At 42.5% G+C, this 22,961-nt stretch overlaps 1 protein-coding gene and 1 long non-coding RNA gene across 3 annotated transcripts in view; one reads left to right on the plus strand and one right to left on the minus strand.

Moving 5' to 3' along the window:
* The window catches only part of LOC309494449 (uncharacterized protein), a 114,200-nt gene that overhangs the window by 68,068 nt on the left and 23,171 nt on the right, over positions 1 to 22,961 (minus strand). Inside the window, exons 5-7 of one of the 2 annotated variants that reach the window (XM_082163816.1) lie at positions 15,290 to 15,352; positions 1,377 to 1,673; positions 595 to 852 (exon numbers count right to left, since the gene is read on the minus strand). In XM_082163816.1, coding sequence (XP_082019942.1) covers positions 595 to 852; positions 1,377 to 1,673; positions 15,290 to 15,352 — 618 coding nt within the window. The remainder of the gene's footprint in view (positions 1 to 594; positions 853 to 1,376; positions 1,674 to 15,289; positions 15,353 to 22,961) is intronic. The other variant, XM_082163815.1, reaches the window with a different exon arrangement.
* Positions 17,340 to 18,485, plus strand: LOC309495978. Its single transcript, XR_014204916.1, has 3 exons — positions 17,340 to 17,539; positions 18,071 to 18,104; positions 18,309 to 18,485. It is a non-coding gene; the product is annotated as an uncharacterized lncRNA (long non-coding RNA).

Genomic DNA, 22,961 nt, shown 5'->3' on the forward strand with positions numbered 1-22,961 from the left:
GATGGCGGATCAGATCTCCTGCTCCATCTCTTCTTCAAATTACTGTAAACCTGCTTAGTGTCTCTCAGAACAAACAATAATCAAAATAAGTCCTTGGGTGGAAGAGAGCAACTGAGGGTATTACAAATCAATTTTAAAGTGTCAAAATGAATCGGCAGAACTTCTTTCTGTGTAATGTTTGTTTGGTGTGCGTGTGCTGTCGTTCTAATATGACACTTGCTTTGAATTTTTTTTATCCAATTCTAATGCAATCACATTCAAATATGCAGAGGTGTAAAGTCCAGGGGTCAGAAAGTAAAAGTCCTGCCATATGTTTATTCCACACATGAATTCAGCTCAGCTGATCTCTCTAATTAGTTCTAATTATCTCCTGGCTGAAAAACTGTGCTAATTAGCAAATCCAGGTGACTGGAACAAAATACTGAGGATGACTTTTACTTTCTGAACCTGGACTTTACACCTCTGCAAATATGTTTTATATGACGTGGGCAAACACGTGTTCAGTGTATATACAATTTCTGAACAGAAGGAACATCTCAGCGCCACATAAGCATTAAAAAATAATCAGACTCAGTGATTAAAGCGCTGTCTCACCTTTAAACAGATCTCTCTCATAGACCGGTTTACTGGTCTCCTCACTCACTGTGTTCTGGAGTGTACAGGTGTAGAAGATTTCTGGATTTCCTTTGTTTTTGACAGTAATGGACTCTCCTTTCGGTTGGCGCGCTGAACCCGTCAGTGTTTCTCCAGCAGAATTCTTCCAGATGATTTTATCTCTGTAGTCACATATTAAATACACAACATCAGGGTTAGTCCTCTTCAATATTTGAATCGCAGGTTTGGGGACCCGTTCTGTGAAAGAAATAAACAGTGAAAACATTTACACTGTTGGTATCAGATGACATATTTACTACAATTTTAATATGAACCATAATGTTAAAAAAAAAGAACCATTGTACTTCCATGTTTTTGGACATGTATCACGGTATTCTTGAAAGTACTTATAAAGCACCATGGTTTCATAATCTGATATCATCAGTGTACCATAGTACTGCCAAAATACAGTGACGGTAAGTATACAGTATAGCTGGTACTGAATGATTACCACATATCATGGTATTTACTGTAGTTCAAGGTATGTCAAAGAACACTGCAGTACTGTTCAAAACACATGATGATAGTGTGGTAGATTTTGTTTGTGTAATAACAGTTATTGTTAAATTATTAACATACATATATTATATAATACATTTTATTTCACAATAGGTTAAAAAAAAAGTTGACAGAATTACATGCTATAATATGTTAAGTAAAAATCATAATAACAATATGATGCTTTTACAGTAATAATATTAATATAATCAATATTCACTCACCCATAACAGTCAATGTGAATCTTTGTGCCTGCTCTTTACCGCTGATGTCAATGGTATAAACTCCACTATGTTCGACTGTTAGTTTAGTAATCGTGATTTGTCCAGTCTTCGTATCAAGATCTGTGATGTCTTTGAATCTCTGATTCGAGGTATCAGTTACTCCGTCTTCCCATTCAATCGCCTTAACAGTTTCAACACCTTTAATGTGTTTCCATGTGATGCTGGAGACAGAAGCAGGAAGAGGTTTATCTGGACGAAAGGAAACTTCATCACCCACTGCTTTCTTCACCTCTGTACCTAATAATTAAAATATGAGAGATTATGTTAGTCAACATTCAACAATAAAGACTCTGTCATCCACTACAGTCATTTAATATTTGACAATTAGGTTACAATATTTTAATACAATTTAAAACTACAGTGTTGGGGAAAGTTACTTTTAAAAGAAATACGTTACAATGTTGCATTCACTGTTTTTATTCATTTTGAGGAATAGTTCATTTGTTTTGTACATGTGAGATGAGGAAATGCATGCTCACATATAGTCCAGAACTACAATAACAACGCGTTCTTATTAGATGCGTCTCTATAGCACGCATTTGTATATCGTGCAATGTATACGTGAAAATTAGTTATAATACGCACTGTAAAGCCCTTGTGTGTGAGGTAGACCTACGTGCGTATTATACGTTTGGGTAGGGGTGTGGGAAACTTGTGTATTACACATAATAAAATGCATATTATATGCAAGCGAAAACTGTGTGTCAAAACCATAGACTGTTAAAAAAAGTATTTTTTGTGTCAGTCTATGGTTTTGACACAGTTTTCACGTGCATATAATATGCATTTTATTACTTAAGAAACGTATAAATTGCACTATAAACAATGTGTGTTATAGAGACGCATTTCATGACATCAGGCTGACAATTAGCATCATGTTCACATCAAGGTTATAATCGTTGACGAAAACGAACGTAAAAACAAAAACTAGGTGGGAAAAAAACATTGTCGTTAACTGAAATAAAAATAAAAATGAGGCATTACAAAAAAAACGATAACTAACTAAAACTGTAATGTGTGTTTGGCAAAACTAACTAAGGGACGTTCGGTATTTATGGAATGGACCACCGGAGGAAAATAGGGGAGGGTCATGTCTTTTTATTCTTTGTTGAGGGGAGGGTCATCCAACTTTTGTATTCATGAAAACAGCAACATTTCAAAGTGGCTTGTTTTGTGCATATTTTTCCATCGCTATCAGATGGGTCTGACCCAACAAAAATCCAGTTTGGCGCTGTTTGACAGTGCGCGCTTCGGGGCGTACACGCTCAGAAAAAGTGCATCATGTCAGAACAGAACGCCAATGAAATATTTACCCGGCAAAGCTTTAAAGCACAAGCAAATAATGAACTTTTGTGATTGTGAATAAGTGCAGTGTCCTGTGAGTGTAACTCTACCGCTGCATTAACATGTGATGTGAATTTACGTCGAGTTTTACAGTATTGGGACTGAGGCGCCAGAACTGCAGAATGTGCGCTGTGCACGATACTACCATATTTTAGTTTCCATGCTTATTATGTTTCCACAACAATGTTAGTGAGTAAATCTACTGAAATGGCCACCATAACAGTGGATTGTGATGTGTAAGATGAGAAAGCAGAGGTTAACGCCTGTTTCACACATACTCCTGTCCTGTGCAGTGTGTATGCGGTGCAGGATCAGCACGCTATAGTGCTTTCACATATGCTGCGTTTGCAGTGCGTAACTGATCCACGGCTGTAACACAATCACATACTCACTATTTTTATTTGAAATCCAGAAGTTATAAGCAACTTTTATAAAAAAAAAAAAGTTTTGTCAGCATTGCGATTCTCTTTATTCACATATACACTCTTTTATAGACGTATTCATGTTAACACAATTTAAACAACGTATTATTCAATGCATTACTTCTAAATAGATTTATATATGAAGTTGCTCAAGCAAGTGGTGAAATATTTAACCATGTACTTATATTAAAATCGCAAACATTTTAAATTAAAACTTAAAATTGACAAAAACAGCCGACTCTCATGACTTTTCTTTTGCATTTAAATTTTAATACAATAAATATATAAAGTGTTCAAAATATTCACTGTTAAAAACTTTAAATAAAATATGAAAATATATATATATATATATATTCACTGTTAATTAATTATGTATTATATTGCTATTCAACTGCAATGATTTGCCATAGAGCTGCAGCACATGCATCTAATGCTGGGCAGTCCAATTCATTGAGTAGCCTAGCCTAATTTTGAGATGCATGGTTCATCTAAATATGTTGACACTAGAGTTTATTTTAATTTTTCATGTTCTTTTCTCAGATTGAGCTCCCTGACACTCTGACAGCAATGTCTTGTGTGGCTCAAAAATGGATTGAATACATGCTGTTCATGTATGTCTTCTTTAGTCTGTTGGCTATTTAGGTTTTTTCCTGGCACACGTCACTTCCACATTTTGCACTTGGCCGGCAACACACTGGCTGCGTGGCGTGAGCGTGGCGTTTCTGTTGCATGTCAGCTGCGTGGCGTTTTCTATGTATTTGCACACCAGAAACGTGTCTGACGCGGCGCTGCTGCTGATAGGTGACATATGATAAGCCTCATTGGTGAAATGTTTGACATATGGGGAGAGAGTTGTGGAAGGCCTATACTTCATGTTAAAGGAGCCGTATGTAAGATTGTGGCCAAAACTGGTACTGCAATCACTTTCAAATTACTGTAGAGCGGTGTATCCCCTCCTCCTCCCCCCTGACTCGAGGTTGCCAGATAGGCTGCAGGATCCAGCAGGAACGTAGGCTGCTACGTAGCTGTGGTAACTAGAGCAGAGCTGGCAACCCGGATGCCGAAACACTACTGACTTCGTGATTGGTAGATAGGTGGAGGGTGGCGCTTCAGGCCAAAACACAAGATGACAACATCAACATCAGTTGAGGGCTGCAACTTCACTTTTAAATGACAATATCCTGGCCGGACTACTGTTACTACATAATTTCTTAATGTCTAGTGACATATCAGGGCCATTTTATGATTAATTGAAATACATTTCTTACATACAGCTCCTTTAAACATAAATATATAGCAGCAATTTCCAGCAAAGACAACGTCGGCAGTGTTGACGGCAAAATAGGCTCACTGGCGGAGCTAGGGGGTGGCCAGGGGTGGCCGTGGCCACCCTTGGTCTAAGCTTGGCCACCCTTTTGGCCACCCCTCTCACAACTGCTGTTTCTGTCTCTTTTTTTATTAACAAAAATTTTGTTTTTTAAAACGCTGAACCGTCTCTTTAAGACCACAAAAAATGTGAGACTTTTCAGACGCACACTCCAACTTCACCTCAGAATGAGCTTCAGCAGAACATCAGACAGTGATATGCACATAGTAAATATAGAGTCAATCTTTCTCAACTGGTGGGTTGCAAGAACGTTTTGAGTAAGTCGAATAGCGTGCAGTCAACAACAAATGTAGTTCTCTTTTTTTCTGATGCTACTTTTATTTTAGAAGATGTGTGTGAAAGCCTGTGACACTTCTGTCAGATGCTGAGAAAAGGGCTTTGTCCTTATTCAGTTGGCTATCTTCGGTAAGATGAGATGTTATCAGGCCAAATGTCAGTAAAACTAACTTTTCTGTCATACGGCTTACAGCCATTGTGCTTGCACATTACGCGCAAATGCGGCGTGCTGTAGCCGTAGTTGTCGTTAATTAACTCATGTAAGAATCAAAAAGGCGATTAAAGCTGTCAAAACTGCATGCATGTATTTGCATCACATGTGTCTGGATTAAAATATTCTGCTACGTGAGATCACAATATAAGGCACAAACTGATATGTAATGTTTTAATGTCCAAATAAATGTGAGCACTGTGCATTTGTACTAGAAGATATTCATTCATTTTGTGTTAATTTGTAAAGGACAAACAAAAATAGATAATTTTTAAATCCATAAAATAACTAATTTTACATTCTGGTTACATTACATTATGAAAAACGTAATCGGTTACTAACGTAACCTCGGTTCTCTCTAGAAGAGGGAACGAGTATTGCGTAAGTTAGCTTACGCTACGGGTAAAGTCATCTTTTCTCGAGATATGAAGCCAAAAAATGATCCTTAATTTTTATTCATTGTCAACGCAGTGCAGCAGCTAGCAGACCTAGAGCAGGCTATCTAGCGCGCTCATTGGCTGCTCCGCGGCAACTGCAGCAGCCTACCAGTGAGCCTGGCGTGACGTCGCGCCCTCACGCGTCACAGCCCGCCAGAATGGGAGTGGCTTAGCGTATAAAAGGAAGGCTCGGAGGCTGATACCCTGGTTTTCGTCGACTGAAGCGAAATGAGCTCGTGGCGCGAGCACGGCCGGTTACGCAATACTCGTTCCCTCTTCTAGAGAGAACCGAGGTTACGTTAGTAACCGATTACGTTCTCTTACGAGAGGTTCTCTCGTATTGCGTAAGTTAGCTTACGCTACGGGAACCCCTTGTCAACGCCTTGCGCGCCCAGCATCCACCACATGAGTCCCAGGGGAAACCCGGGGAACACTGATAAGTGGGAAACAGGTGGCCGACAGTTTATTAGTGGGCCAGCACATGTTCATAAGCACACATTAGGGGGTGTAGAGCGGCTCGGCCGGTCTATACTGACATAACCCTTTCTAGTGCAGCTCAACCAGGAGAGCTAAATCGAGTAAGTAGCCCGCGCACAAAAGTGTGGGCAGGGCATACACACGACTCAGACTGATAGAAGTTTAGCCTGCAGGGCGGGGACTTCCAGGTTATAAAACCTAACAAATGTAGAGGGCCAGGCCCAGCCTGCCGCTGTACAAATGTCATGAATGGAAATCCCGCTGGACCAAGCCCACGATGAGGCCATGCCTCTGGTGGAATGAGCCCGGATGCCCAAGGGGCACTGCAGGTTTCTGGACGCATAAGCTGCCGCAATAGCGTCCACTATCCATCTGGACAGACTGTGTTTCGAGGCGGCGAGACCCTGGTGCGCCCTCCAAACGAAACGAAAAGCTGCTCCGAGCGCCTGAAAGCGGCGGAGCGCGTGACGTAATTCCTCAGAGCCCTGACAGGGCAGAGGAGGTTACTATCAACCTCGCTGCCGGATGCCGGTAGGGCTGAGAGGGAAATGACCTGCTCTCTGAAAGGAGTGCCCATCACCTTGGGGACGTAACCATGTCTCGGTTTGAGAATGACTATTGAGTCATTAGGTCCGAACTCAAGACACGCCACGTTAACTGATAACGCGTTTAACTGAAGACAGAGCTATCAGAAAAACGGTTTTGAACGTGAGGTATTTCAGATCCACAGTGTCCAAAGGTTCGAAGAGATAAGCTTTCAGGGCCTCTAGGACCAAAGACAAATCCCAGATCGGAACCGAGGGGGGTCGCGGGGGATTCATCCTCCTGGCTCCTTTGAGGAAGCGGATGATGAATTCATTCTTCCTAATGCGCGGCCGCGCGCCGAGTCGGCGAACGCTGCAATAGCCGCAACATAGACTTTGAGCGTGGAGGGGGACCTGCCCGCGTCCAGCAGCTCCTGAAGGAAGCACAAAACCCACGAAATCCCACACGCTTGTGGGTTTAAATTTTTCCCCGTGCACCACTTGTTAAACACAGACCATTTTGACGCGTAGAGCCGTCTCGTAGAGGGGGCTCTAGACTGCGTGATCGTGTTCACGACCCCTTTTGGCAAATCAACGAGTATCTGTTGATTCTCCACGCATGCAGAGACCAGCGCTCTGGATGGGGATGCCAGATCGAACCGCGGGCTTGAGAGAGAAGGTCTCTCCTCACCGGGATCGGCCATGGGGCTGAGTCTGCCAACCGCATTAATTCCGGGAACCATGTCTGAGTGGCGCGTTTCTCTGATCCTCCCGATCACCTGGGGTAACAGCGAGATCGGGGGAAAAGCGTACAGCGGGAGGTTGGGCCAGGCTCGGGCCAGCGCGTCCTCGGTCTTCGAGAAGAATATCGGGCAGTGGGCGTTGTCGTCTGACGCAAAGAGGTCGACTTTTGCTCTGCCGAACAGGCGCCATAGAAGCTGGACTGTCTGGTGGTGCAGAGACCATTCCCCGGGGGGAACGTTGTCTCTGGACAGTCTGTCTGGGCCGACGTTCAGGTGACCGGGCACATGCGCTGCTCTCAACGAGCGCAGTGAGCCCTGAGCCCAAACGAGGAGGCGTTCCGCCAGTGCGCAGAGGATTTTGGATCTGATCCCGCCCTGACGGTTCACGTAGGACACCACTGACATGTTGTCTGTGCGAACTAGTACATGGTGTCCTCGCAGGTATGGGAGAAAATGTTTCAGTGCATTCTTGACCGCTAGCATCTCCAAACAGTTTATGTGAAGGCATTTCTCCCGGTCTGACCAGAGGCCATGGACAGGTCTGCCCTCGAGAAGCGCTCCCCAACCTAGGTTGGAGGCGTCTGTCGAGATCGTTTTCCGGTGCGAGATAACTCCCATTGTAACTCCTCGTTGGTACCATATAGGGGTGGTAGTGGCGCAGTGGATAAGACACATGCCTTTGGTGTGAGAGACCCGGGTTCGAATCCACTGTGAGACACCAATGTGTCCCTGAGCAAGACACTTAACCCCTAGTTGCTCCAGAGGCGTGCGACCTCTGACATATATAGCAATTGTAAGTCGCTTTGTATAAAAGCGTCAGCTAAATGAATAAATGTAAATGTAAAATGTAAATGTACCATTCGGCCGCCAGCCAGGGCTGCAGGGCTGAGACGCAGCCCTGATTCACACTGACTCGCGAGCCGCCGGCAATCCACGCTCTGCGGGGCGCTCTCGCTTTCAGCCAGTGCTGAAGCGGGCGCATGCGCAGTAGGCCCAGCTGAAGCACCGCTGCAGCTGAAGCCATGTGGCCCAAAATCCTCTGAAATGCTTTCAGGGGGAAACACCTGCCTTTCTGAAAAGACGCGGCGAGATGTCGAATACGGCGCGCGCGCTGTGTCGACAGTCTGGCCGTCATAGCCACCGAGTCCAGCTCTATTCCCAAAAAAGAGATCGACTGACTGGGTATTAATGAGCTCTTGGTCCAGTTGACCGAGAGACCCAAGCTTTTCAGATGGCTGAGTAGCGCTAGTCTGTGGGATATGGGTTCTTCCTCTGACTGCGCTAGAATCAACCAGTCGTCCAAATAGTTCAGAATTCGCATGCCCTGTGTTCTCAGTCCATGCACTTCGTGAACGTACGGGGTGCTAAAGACAGGCCGAACGGGAGGACGGTGTATTGATATACCTGACCGTCGAAGGCGAATCTCAAGAATGGCCTGTGACGGGGTATAATTTGAATCTGAAAGTATGCGTCTTTCAGATCGAGAGAAATAAACCAGTCCCTCGGGCGGATTTGCGCAAGGATTTGTCTGGTTGTGAGCATTTTGAACGGCCGTCTCATGAGAGCTTTGTTCAAATATCTCAGATCTAATATGGGTCTGAGAGCTCCGTCCTTCTTGGGAACGAGGAAATAGCGGCTGTAAAAGCCCGTCTCGGTCAGAGAAGGATGCACTCGTTCTATCGCCCTCTTGCACAATAGTTTCGCTATTTCTGTATGAAGCAGATGGGCTGCTTCTGTATTCACTCTCGTCTCGGTCCGTGCTCGAAAGCGCGGGGGACGGCGAGCGAACTGCAGCGAATAGCCCCGTTTCACAATGTTCAGCACCCATTCTGACACGCCCGGGATAGCTTCCCACGCTTCCGCATGCATAGCTAGGGGTCGAATGGCCTCTGGGTCCTGGCCGCTGCACTGCGCGGGATAGGGGACTCGTAACTAGGGTTGGGTACCGAAACCCGGTTCCAATAGGGAACCGGTTCCGACGTAAACGGTAGTAACCAGACCGAATAAGAACGAAACTTTCGGTGCCTGATTTCGGTGCCTGACTTTTTTCACCGCCCCCTATAAAACATCTCGCGGCACGAATGATCCAATAACAAAACGTCTCCAGTTAACCAGCAGAGCATTCATTTCGTTCGTTTGTTAAATAAGAGACGATCTAGCGCTGAAAATTATTTTCTCTTGTGGCTCACGCACACCGCACTCGTCTCGGACGCGCACTTCAATACGTTGCAGAGATCGATCTATTTATGAGGCGCCGTCTATATGAGTAACGTTATGTGCTTGGAGAGTTTGTGTGTGCGTGCTCGCGTCTCAGATGAGTATGTGCGCGCGTGTGTGTGTGTGTGTGTGTGTGTGTGTGTGCGAGTTTGTGTGTGTGTGTGTGTGTGTGTGTGTGCGCTCGCGTCTCAGATGAGCATGTGCGCGAGTTTGTGTGTGTGTGTGTGTGTGTGTGTGTGTGTGTGTGTGCTCGTGTCTCAGATGAGTATGTGCGCGAGTTTATGTGTGTGTGTGTGTGTGTGTGTGTGTGTGTGTGTGTGTGTGTGTGTGCTCGCGTCTCAGATGAGTATGTGCGCGAGATTATGTGTGTGTGTGTGTGTGTGTGTGTGTGTGTGTGTGTGTGTGTGTGCTCGCGTCTCAGATGAGTATGTGCGCGGTTTGTGTGTGTGTGTGCGTGAGCGACTTTAGATGTGACGTTGTGCATTTCATATAGTTGGAGCATTCAGCAGTATACATGTATGTGTGACTACTTAGTATATGTGTATGCAAGCGTTTTATGTGTGCGTGAATGAAGTTCGATTTAAGCCCTAGACGGCGCCTCATATCTATTCGTTCTGGTGAAATCACAACATATAATGCACACAAAGTGTCCCTGCTTGATATACAACCACTGATGAGCATTATCGGTTTAAAAAAACTACGCATGCGGATTAGAACCCAAAACCTCTGACATTCTTGACTAAAGTTCAAGTTCAGCTGCAGTGTTCCTCTTCGGGTAAGTCTAGTATTTTAATGCCAACTGCAAATCTTGCATATCAAGTATGAAGTAGCCTATATCAAGTATATTTATATGAGGCTATACTTTGTGTGTTAAATATTTCTGCTCAGTGTCAGATATTTCTCTGTTTTGTAAAAGTCTATAATATATAATATGTAATATAATTGATATATAATATATATATATATATATATAATATATATAAATAATATTAGAAGACAAAATTTTTATCTTAACTTAAGTGTTTTCGGCTACATCAGCACAATTTTTAATTTAATCAGAAATCAGAAAATCTTTTTCAGAAAACACACACAGATATAATTTTTTTGATAAAGTGTGTGCAGTTTCGTTTTCTTAAGTACCGGTTTAAGAACCGTTTAAGCACCGGAACCGTTTGAAAAATACCGAGTAGGTACTGGTATCGGATAAAACCCAACCAATACCCAACCCTACTCGTAACAGAGGAATTTGCGCGGTGCGCGCGCTGTCGATGCTGGGGAACGGGAGCTCGCTGATAGCGATAACTGGCTGGACAGCACTCAATGACTCGGTCACTTGGGACGGAGAACATTTTGCAGTGAGAAACCCGTGACGCGAGAGCGGCGTGGGCGTTAATGTGTTTATCAGTAAGCGTGAGCGCTCGTAGGCGGGCACAAGGCTTACATTCGTAACATGGCCAGTGGTGGGGAGCTTTATGTGATCTAACCCCCGAGGCAGTTGCGAGACAGAGCGGGCAAAGTGTAGGTGTGGGCACTGGATCGTGGGCACATTTCCTACATTTGACACTCGAGCGGCGCGTGCCCGCTTTATGAGAGTGTGCTCTGTGGGGTACACAGGGGAGATCGTGCTTGTGTGTAGGGGTGAACACTGGGGTGTGGGCACATTTACTACACTCATAACACCGTTGGCATGAGCCGGATAACCAGACTTTATGCTCTTTTTGAGATTTCTCTGGGTCGCCGTGAGAACGGCGTTTGTGTGCAGGCAAGCGAGCTGTGTAACTGACTCGTTGGCTGCGGTGAACACTACTGCAGTAGCCTTTTCTAAGGGGACTGGCAGAGGTAAAGTTGTGAGTTTTGACGGCGGTCCGGCCGCGGCGGGACCCAACCGTCTTTTCCTCCCTGCGCATGCTAGGAGGACTTCGCAGGCTCGGGCTTCAGCGAGATCTTAGGCCGGGGTCCCCGAGGGGGAGGCGGTCTGTGCTGGCTGGATGAGCGCGACCTAGGGCGGCCGCCCTGTCGTTGCTGCGAAGGCGGAGGTCGAGACGAGCGCTGTGTAGAGCTGCGTGCAGGAGGCTGTGCTTGAGAGCGGCCTGCAGCGGAACTCGAGCGGCGAGGCAGGAAGAGGTTCATGGCCTGCGACGCTTTCTGTACCTCCGAAAAACGATCCACGATGCCGCTTACAGCAGGGCCGAAGAGGCCGGTGGGGAGAGTGGGGCGTTGAGGAAGACGGACCGCTCAGACTCACCCATGTCGGCGAGCGTTAGCCACAGATGGCGCTCGGTGACTGTAAGCGAGGCCATGGATCTCCCGATGGCTTGGGCCGTGGTCTTGGTAGCGCGAAGGGAGAGGTCCGTCGCGCTGCGCAAGTCCGTGAAGGCGGTGTGACTCGGGCCTTTCTCGTCCATTTCGCGGAGGAGATCAGCCTGGAGGATCTGGAGAACCGCCATTGTGTGCAGGGCGGAAGCAGCCTGTCCAGCGGCAGAGAAGGCGCGGCTGACGAGTGCTGACGTAGTCCTGCAGGCTTTCGACGGGAGGGCAGACTTTGAGCGCCATCTCGCGGATGGGGGGCAAAGGTGCGCTGCGACCGCCTGTTCCACCGGGGGAATCTGGGTATACCCCTTCTCCGCGGCTCCGTCCACGTGAGAGAGAGTCGAGGAGACTGAGGAGCGGAGTCTCACGCAGAAAGGAGCGTTCCAGGATTTGGAAAGCTCAGCGTGGAGCTCGGGCAGGAAGGGTGCTGACCTAGAGGCAGGCGCTTGGCGGCGGCTAGGCAGAAAACACCCGTCGAGCCTGTTAGGCGCGGGCGCCTTCGGTGGTGACCATTCGAGGCCTAAGTGCTCGACAGCCTTAGTGAGGAGGCGGAGAAGCTCGTCGTCCACACTGACGCGAGCCCGGCCAGATTCCTGGGTCGAAGAGGAGGTGGAGCGGTGAGATCCGGACCACTCTTCGCTGTCCGAAGCCAAGATAGAGCAGCTGTCGATGATGGCGTCCTCATCCGCTTCATCCCCTGAGGCGACGGCAGTGCGGGCAGGAGCCGGCAGCTGCGCGTCGGGAAGCGGGGGCGGAGAGGGAGAGAGCGAGGCTCGCGGGAGAGGCTCCGGCGAAAACCTGGCTGGCGCATCAGACTCCGGTGGTCTCTGTGAGCGGCGTTTCTTCTTACGCGGCCCAGGGACAGGCGGAGTGGCAGCATCAGCGTCGAACAAGGCGAGTCGAGCCCGCAGGGTCGACATCGGCAGTTCATCGCAAAGCTCGCAGCCGCCCGAAGACAAGGCGGCGGCTGCATGGTCACGTCCCAGGCAGAGAGCGCAGATGAGGTGGCGGTCCCTGTCGCTGAGAGGGGCTCGGCACGAGCCGCATGAAATACGAGGCATTTTGAAACAAACGCCTCGGCTCTTTTAGCAGAAGTGTGTCGCGGCGGCGAACACACAGCAGAAGCGCTAGTAAAAAGGATACTTGTCGCCGGATAGCGAAGCAGGCACGGAAGGCTGAAGGCGGTGAAGACGGCCGGCTTCCTCAGACGCTTTCTTCGGCTTGCAGGCACTGGTTTCGACGGCGGCGGCTTCTCTCAGAGTGCAGCGATGCGGAGAGCTTCGCTGAAGAGACGAAAATCAGGGTGTCAGCCTCCGAGCCTTCCTTTTATATGCTAAGCCACTCCCATTCTGGCGGGCTGTGACGCGTGACGTCACGCCAGGCTCACTGGTAGGCTGCTGCAGTTGCCGCGGAGCAGCCAATGAGCGCGCTAGATAGCCTGCTCTAGGTCTGCTAGCTGCTGCACTGCGTTGACAATGAATAAAAATTAAGGATAATTTTTTGGCTTCATATCTCGAGAAAAGATGACTTTACCCGTAGCTTAAGCTAACTTACGCAATACGAGAGAACCTCTCGTAAGAGAACATAACATTTTACATTATGGGCTGTTGTCTTCAGCCTTGTTCACATTCTTGCAAATGGGGATTCAAAAGATAACTTTTGTTTTCCTTTTTAATTTAGGTATGATAGAACTGTTGCAATTATTTATTTTGACAACTAATATAGTAAGTTAAACTTTTTTGGACAAACTCGGAATTGGTTGAAGAGTTCATTGATTATATAAAACGCATTGAAGGTTGAATAATCTTTAGACTACAGTATTTATCTGCATGTTATCTCATTCATGAAGATGCAACAATGTAGAACAAGCTATTGGAGATTTTGAGAACCAGAACCAAGCTAACTGAGCAAGTTGAACTTTAACTATAGTGTGTGCCCTTTTATTACCATTTAATTAATTTTAATATGAGGTGGTGGGCAATAATAAAACATATATATAAAATTCACTCAGTATTCCATGATTCCTAATTCACTACTAACTCAATTACAATTAAGTACAAATTAACTTTATTCAGTTGTGTAGGCACTAAAACAGTCCAATACATTATAGTCAAATTATTTTTTATGAAAAAATAATTAAGATTTCTGTGCCACCCCAAACTGGTTGCTGGCCCTTGCCTGGCCACCCCTATGAAAAAATCCTGCCTCCGCCACTGAATAGGCTACAGAATATTTCGTTCTGTATTGCAGGTGCAATGTTTGAAAATTGATAATATATTTTTTAATTACATTTATATCTGCATTTATGTAAAAACCTAAAATTTCAAACATCAAAATGTCATTTATTAATATGTATTCAAGTCAAAATGACATACAAACATATTTTCCTATTCTATTTTGCCTGGAAACGCTTCCAAAACGCTTGCGTGTCGCGTGAAAAATAGGCGTCGGTTCTATTTCTAGCATGTACGCGTTTTCCGCGTGTCACGCAGGCAGTGTGCAAGCTCTAACCTGTTAACATGGGAGCCGAAATAAAAACGGACACGCCACGCAGCCAGTGTCTGGGTTTTAACAAAAATATTATCGATTTTCAAATAGGCCTACTGCACCTGTCAATAAAGAACGAAATATTCTGTAGCCTATTTTGCCGTCAACACTGCCGACGTTGTCTTTGCTGCTATATTTATGTTTAACATGAAATATAGGCCTTCCACAACTCTCTCCCCATATGTCAAATATATCACCAATGAGGCTTATCATATGTCACCAATCAGCAGCAGCGCCGCGTCAGACACGTTTCTGGTGTTCAAAGCCAGTGTGTCCCCGGCCTTAATGCAGTCTTGAGTAGACTGTTTACATATTTTTGCCCATATGTACATTTTATGAACTGGTGTTATTGTTGAATACATATTTCTAAAATTGTATGATGTTTTTGTTGAGTTATTATTACACAATACTTTTTCTGACCTTTTTGAATCTTGCCCCTGACAAATAACCCAAATTACAAAGAAAGACTAAAACTAACACTAAAACTAATAAAAACTAAATTAAAACTAAGCATTTTCAAAAAATAAAAAATAAACTAAACTAGCAAACCCACTTTAAAAACGAATTAAAACTAAACTGAATTTGAAAACAAAAACAAAACGAAATAAAAATAAAAACTAATGAAAAATGCAAATAATAACACACAGCGCACACAACACCTCAGCCTTTACTCCCAATTTATCTCAGCATGAGGACAGGAGAGCTGTCAGTCAATGGGAAAACATAGGAACTTGTGTTAATTATTTGAAAAAGTAACTCAGATATTTTGTTGTAAATTTTAAAAGTAATGTGCTGCTAGTTACTTAAAAAAGTAATCTGGATACTCAACTTGCAATACTGCGTTACCCTCAACAACTCTGTAAAACTAAACTGCTTTAGGTTTGAAAAAAAAAAGAAGAAAAAAGAAAAGAAAGAGATGCTGCGTCATCTTCAATAAAACATTATAAACTTCACTTACCTGAAATAGCTTCTGTGGTGATGAACACAACGATGGCGACCATCAAGCATTGATGTGACATTTCTGTTAGACAAAGTTCACATTAATGCACTTCAGTATTTAGCTCAGAATGTCTTTTAAAAGCCTGAGACAAAATATAAGAACAGAAAATACTGAGGAAGCGCAAAAACAGAACCACTTGTGGTATCAAGTGTGTCAGATTCATAAGATTCATACTTCCCTAAAGACACATCAATCTCATCTGAATTTGACATTTTGTTTTAAAAATGTAAAAATGTCTTAACAAATTTTACATTTGACAGAGGATTTTGTTCAATTCAATTTTATCCGGGCCCCGGAAGTGATGAGGCAGGGATACAGGCTGAAGAAGATTATTGTCCGGACGGGACCGGTGTTCTGCCGAATTCTGACCCCCGCCAAACACCCTCCTAGTATTGGTAAGTTTAGGATTAGTTGTGGGGGAAGGGGTTATGATTAGGAGTGGGGATTAGGCAATCAGGTACTGACTCGAGTCGAAATTCAGCACAACAGCGGCGAGGAAGATGAAGACTCGAGGGTGTGGACTTGGGTGGGAACTGGATCCGCGGACCACAGATTTATCAGGTCCAGGTCCGCTCCTGGCTCTGAGATGGACTGACCTCTCTAATAGCGTCTGGCTGCAGACTTGCACTCTCAGACACCAGCGCTTCCTGTGCAAAAAAAAAAAAAAAAAGGCATCTCTCCGATGCCTTTTTTTTTTTTTTTTTTTTTCACAGTAAGTCGATTGCAAGAGACGTCACTTACAGAGGAAGCGCTGGTGTCTGAGAGTGCAAGTCTGCAGCCAGACGCTATTGGTCACTTCATGCACTTTGTTAATGTTAATTTCAACTTTTACTAATATGGAAATCAAAAGTTGTAGGCCTATTTGTTAACATTAGTTAATGCATCGTGAACTAACATGAACAAACAATGAACAGCTGGATTTTTATTAACTAAGATTGTAGGAGCCATGTTATGGGAAAGTCATGTGACCACATCATTTGTTGACCGTGCAACCTGTACAAAAGAAAACCACATGCAAGCTTTAAGGATAAGCGTGTCACAGAAGTTATTCCTGCGCTCAGCTCCTTAGCGGTTTTTGGATAGTTTTTATGTGCCGCTACAAAGATTAACAAAGATTAATAAATATTGTAAAATGTATTGCTCATTGTTAGTTTATGTTAGGTACTTTAAGTAATGTTAAGTTAACCTTATTGTTAAGTATTACAATTAACTATGATTTCTATTTCGTGTGTGTGTGTGTATATATGGGTGGTTTACATATTTGGCATATTTCATATAAAAAATCGTCATGGAACTCATTGGGTTATATTCTACCAACTCTTATATTTCCAAATATATACGTGGTCTTGTAGATTTTGTCCTGAAATTTACATTTATTCACTAGTTTACGGTCTTAGTGACTAAAATTGTCTTATGGTGTGACATGAATGTTATTGTGTATTAAATTAAAAAGGGGTGTAATGTGATAATGAAGTCAATTTATTCTGATTCTTTATCATTACTATATAAAAGTATAGCATTTCTTGTTACATTTTGCATTATTTTACTTTATCAACACTCATAGAAAGACTTTTACTCGTAATCTTTCAATATACTTCAAGTTATTTTGGGAATACCTTGTTATAAAAGTACCAAAATGCTTGTAACCTTTTCTGGCACTATTCCCCATCTGTCACATTGTATGTTGCACATTTTTATTTATTTAATGTTTATCTTAAATTATAAAATAAAACGTATATTTGGCATCAAATATCCTCTGTAAATGAACAAGTGTCTGTGGTTGTTACCTGATATCTGTTTTATACATTTGTAGACATTTTAATTAGACATTAATAGCCTATAATTAAAATGAATAATGAATGTTAAGAGTCTCTTACTGGGCCGTTTAGCTGAGCCATTCATAGAACAAACAAAACAAACCCTGACAATTACGGTGACCGGGAGGGGACATGTTCGGTTCACTTATTTTTGTTGTGACCACAACATATTAACTCGTGGGAACGTGATATTAAGTCGTGGCCACGAGATCATTTTGTTGAGGTAACGACATCATTATGTCGTGGCCACGCGATGCAAAGTCGTAGCCTCGAGATCATATGTTGAGGGAACGATCTATTTTTCTCGTGGCCACGACTTCATATTTTGAGAGAACGACATCTATTTGTCGTGGCCACGAGTTATGTTGAGGGAGCCACAGCAGCCAATACTGTAACCGTACCATAGACTGGGCTACAGCAGAGATTGAGATGACAGAAGAAATAACATTTTACTTTAAATTAGGAATGTCATATAAAGATATAGTGCGGTCTTTGGCATTAAGACATGGGTGCGTTGTAAGTGAAAGACACATGAAGCGCATTCTTATACTTTTTTGTCGCACGCATATTTAGGGACCGTCTCAAAATTACATGCGACATTGGCATAAACGTTTCTAACTTCAATAGCATTTGAAGACAATGACTTACAGTCATAAAACCAACTGTACATTGTTCACCCAGGTCTCATGTATGATGCACACCTTTTAGATTTTTGATATTTATGACAATAAACTGATCAATCATATGCAAATATTGCTATGTATTTCACCACTGCCACATACCTGACACCTAGATGAACAATGTACAGTTGGTTTTATGACTGTAAGTCATTGTCTTCAAATGCTATTGAGCTTTAAATATGGTCATATTCTGTATATGATCCCATACAGTAGTGAAATACCAATATTTGCATATGATTTAGCAGTTTATTGTCATAAATATAAAAAATATTAAAGGTGTGCAATGTGCATCATACATGAGACCTAGATGAACAATATACAGTTGGTTTTATGACTGTAAGTCATTGTCTTCAAATGATATTGATCTTTAAATATTGTCATATTTTGTGTATGATCCCATACAGTAGTGAAATAGGCCTACATAGCAATATTTGCATATGATTTTGCAGTTTATTGTCATAAATATCAAAAATCTAAAAGGTGTGCATCATACATGAGACCTGGGTGAACAATGTACAGTTGGTTTTATGACTGTAAGTCATTGTCTTCAAATGCTATTGAAGTTAGAAACGTTTATGCCAATGTCGCATGTAATTTTGAGACGGTCCCTAAATATGCGTGCGACAAAAAAGTATAAGAATGCGCTTCATGTGTCTTTCACTTATAACGTACCCATGACTTAATGTCAAAGACCGCACTATATGACATTCTTAATTTAAAGTAAAATGTTATTTCTTCTGTCATCTCCATCTCTGCTGTTGCCCAGTCTATGCTATGGTACGGTTACAGTATTGGCCGCTGTGGCTCCCTCAACTCGATGCCACGACAAATAGATGTCGTTCTCTCAAAATATGAAGTCGTGGCCACGAGAAAAAATATATCGTTCCCTCAACATATGATCTCGTGGCCACGACATAATGATGTCGTTACCTCAACAAAATGATCTCGTGGCCACGACTTAATATGACGTTCCCACAAGATATTATGACGTTCCCACGACTTAATATCACGTTCCCACGAGTTAATATGTTGTGGCCACGACAAAAATAAGTGAACCGAAGATGTCCCCTCCCGGTCACCGTAGACAATTGATAAAAGAACATATAGACACTTGATAAGATGATTAGATAATTGAATTTGAACGTTTAATCCTCAATAAAAATTGTGCAATAGATTTGTAAAAGGTGTTTTTATGCATGTTTGACCCTGGATTTTGTTGCATTTACACTGCTCTAACCACTAGAGGTCACTGTGGAGACGGGTGTCGGATTACACAATACAGCACATTTGCTTCAACTCTTTCAGTGTTTCACACATAGACAGTATAAGAAGTGGACAGAGCCATCTCATTGGAACTCAATTGAGACAAGTGAAGCCCATTTTCAGCGATTTTTTAGGACTTCCATTCCTGACGCGCAGACTCAAACAGAGCTTGACGACGTAGATGTGACGTGAGCAACCCGTCTGTCTTCTAGTGGCTGTGGCATGAGAAATCTGAATCATTCCCTTCCGAATCTTGCAGAGACGGAGAGTGTGAGTAGGAGGTGTCCATGAGCTAGGAGCAGGAGAAACTTTTGCTAGGTATTCTGATTAATTATTTTGTAATTTTGCCTCTACGTCCCCCCGATTGACCGCGAGCTTCTCCTCCCGTCCATACAGTAATCTCTCTACTGTGCGACAGAGAGTCGTGTGGTTATGACGCAATCGTTAGCCTATTTTTACAAAAACTGCTTCTACGGGGCCACAACGTAAGATACAAGGTAATGGAGCATTTTATACATTGTCGTGTTTCTTTAGAAATAAATAATGGACAAATGGAGTCTTCAAACGCCTCAGATGTAAAGTTATTCGCTGTCAAAGTGACGCCAAAATGAATGGGAGTCAATGGGATGCTAACAGCAGGTGAAGTTCTGCTACAAGATGGTGGCACGCGGCCGGCTTCAACTTCCGGTCGACTTCCTTCCCGCTTGGTTTCACATAGTATTTCACCTGTTTCACCTCGATCTGCCCACCACTAGGCGCACAATGAAGGAAAAGGTGAGAATTACAATGTTTTTAATCAAGTAACACACTCAGAAAATGATAACCACTTTCACACAAACAAGAACCGACAAGAGACTGAACAGAAAATGGAGTATATATACAGGTGGTAAATGAGGACACTAAACAGCAACAGCTGGACTAAATCAGAGACTATGGCAACTAATGAGAATTAATACAGATGAGACTGGAGAAAATTAACTGAACAGAACATATACGTGACACTTCCCTTGTGCCGTGACGATACTGTTTTATGTTTATATATATATATATATATATATATATATATATATATACACAATAAGCTATTTATTTATACGCAGCTCTCTGCTTGGTGCCAGTAAGATATTTTCATCTTGTCCTTCCTTGAAAATAAACTATCTGCATATGTGACAATAGATATACTCAGAACATTTATGTTATTCATAAATTGTTAGAATGCTTGTTTTGGGTTTTGAGCAAATGATAAGCACAGATGAAAGAAACCAACACACATTTCAAATGTTCCGGTAAAAAAGGAATCATAATAAAAATTTGTTTAAAAAAAATTTTAAATAAAAAATAACATTAAAAATCACAGTGACTGAAGGATTGACAGTTGCAACAACAAATCCTAGAAAGAAACAAGACAAAAAATCAGTCCTGAGACACATTTAAATGATCAGAATTAGGTTAGTAAATTACATATTGCATTACTGAATTATTGCATTAGATAAAAACCATAAACATGTTTATATAATTGTACTTTTATATTTATGTGGTTAAGAGACTCTCTGCTGTCTAGCCTTTAAACAGATCTCTCTCTCAGACCGGATCACTGGTCTCTTTACTTGCACGGTTATTGGGTGTACAGGTGTAGAAGTTTTCTGGATTTCCTTCCGTTTTTGACTGTGATGGACTCTCCTTTCAGGAGGAATGCTGAACACTTCCGTTCTTCTCTAGTAGAATCCTTGCCGATGATTATCACTGTTCTCGTATCTTAAATACATCAGTGTGTCCACCTCTTCTGGGAACACATTTCATAGCGTGGGTTCGGAGTAGACAACTTGGCGATGTTTGTATCCAAGGTGGTCAATGAGACAATTCCAACGAAGACCTAGAGCTGGCTCTTGTGAGTCTGAACTATGCTCAGTACGCCACAATTCGGTCCTGGCTGCTCTGGCTTCAACTGGGAGGTGTTCTACTACAGAAGGTACATTACTGGCCCACTGGCGGATTTCAAAGACACCAGAAGACAAAAGACTGTGCATACTGTCGATGAGGTTACGAGCCTTTAGCCTGGTCGTAACTGAGAGTGGGTCTGGGGAAGCTTCATTCACATCCCATTTCCAAAGGGGCGTCACCAACGGATGTCGCTCAAATACCTCTAGACGCAATTGGATAGACCTAAAACCAATCAGAGTGATTGTCATTGTGTAAAGCCCACCTCAACATTTGTGTTTGGTGCCAAGATTTGGAAAGATTGGAAATGGGCTTGAATGGGCTCTTGGCCAGACTGACTTGCAGAGCAAATCTAAATTTGCCGAAAGTTTGTCTGGGTTTTCCCTTTGAACACCTTTGAACATCTTCGCAGCCTTCGCTGTTGTCCTTAACCCCCTGGGGTCGGCGGTATCACCGGCGATACCAGCTCGCGTTTTTCCTTATCAGTGCAATAGAAAGTCTAAATACTCTGTTGACTTTTATGTTCCATACACGTTTCATACATCAATCGATCCTGTTAAGTGTGTATTATTTTTGTGTATACTAACAATAAAAACAAAGTGTTGTGCTTTTTGCCAAATAAAGAAAAATAAACATGATGCGAGTTCTGCTTTCTCTCTGTCAGTGTAGTCCATTCTGAAACGCGTTCGAAAATGAACTGTAACTCAGCGAATACTCAGTCAAACAGGCATACAGACACACAGGCATGAAGCTTGAATTCTCTTCTTTTAAACGAAGTAATTTTTATAAAAAACTAATATTCACAGTTTATGTAATATGTATGAAAAGAGAGAGATGTCAGTCGTTCTCATCTCAGCTCATTAAATTTAATGTGACTCCGCCCACGTGCGCTATTCAAACGCAAATGTGAGGCGATCCATACAGACCTGTGAAACACCCACATCAGCTGGATAACACACACCGTGAGTTCACTTTCAGACTGTACTTTACGACGCTGTGAGGAATAATACTATCTTGATAATAATCCTGGAAAATTTACCTCAGAAGTTCTGGAAGTTTCATTTCGAGGAGCAAACGGATCCGGCTGAGGAATAGGTCAGTTCTATTTGCTTTGTTCTAATCGCAAGTGTCTGTACGCAAAAAGACTGTTTAAATATGAATCGCGTTTCCGTGTGTGAATGAATGAACGCACAGATGCGCGCTGTTGTGTACAGTTGGCAAAAGTACTGTTTAAAAATTAATCGCGTTTTTGTTTGGTGAATGAATGAACAGCTTTTACCAAACTCTATTGCTATACTGAGATGAGTAAAAATCGACTACAAAATCGGATAGATTATAAAGTTTTTACCGTAAAATACTGCCACATCAAATAAGCTTATAATGTTGCCAATTTCTGCTCATATGAATTGAATTACGTATGATAAAATGTATACTTTAGTTTTTACAAAGAAAGATTACACTGGAAATATTGTTACAATTTTAAATGTTGTTGTAATTGTATAACCTTTTTAATAAAAAAATAAAATAAAATAAAAGATATATATATATATATATATTAGTGCTGGGCAAAGATTAATCGCGATTAATCGCATCCAAAATAAAAGTTTGTGTTTGCATAATATATGTGTGTGTACTGTGTATAATTATTTTGTATATATAAATACACACATATGCATGTATATATTTAAGTTTTTTATTTTATTTATATATAAATTATTTATATTTATATATAATATAAATTATGTATAAATACATATACAGTATATACATGCAAATATTTCTTAAATAAATACATGCATATGTGTGTATTTATATATACAAAATAATTATACACAGTACACACACATATATTATGCAAACACAAACTTTTATTTTGGATGCGATTAATCGCGATTAATCTTTGCCCAGCACTAATATATATATATATATATA

This window comes from Leuciscus leuciscus (genome assembly GCF_965113295.1).
Source record: "Leuciscus leuciscus genome assembly, chromosome: 3".
NCBI lineage: Eukaryota > Metazoa > Chordata > Actinopteri > Cypriniformes > Leuciscidae > Leuciscus > Leuciscus leuciscus.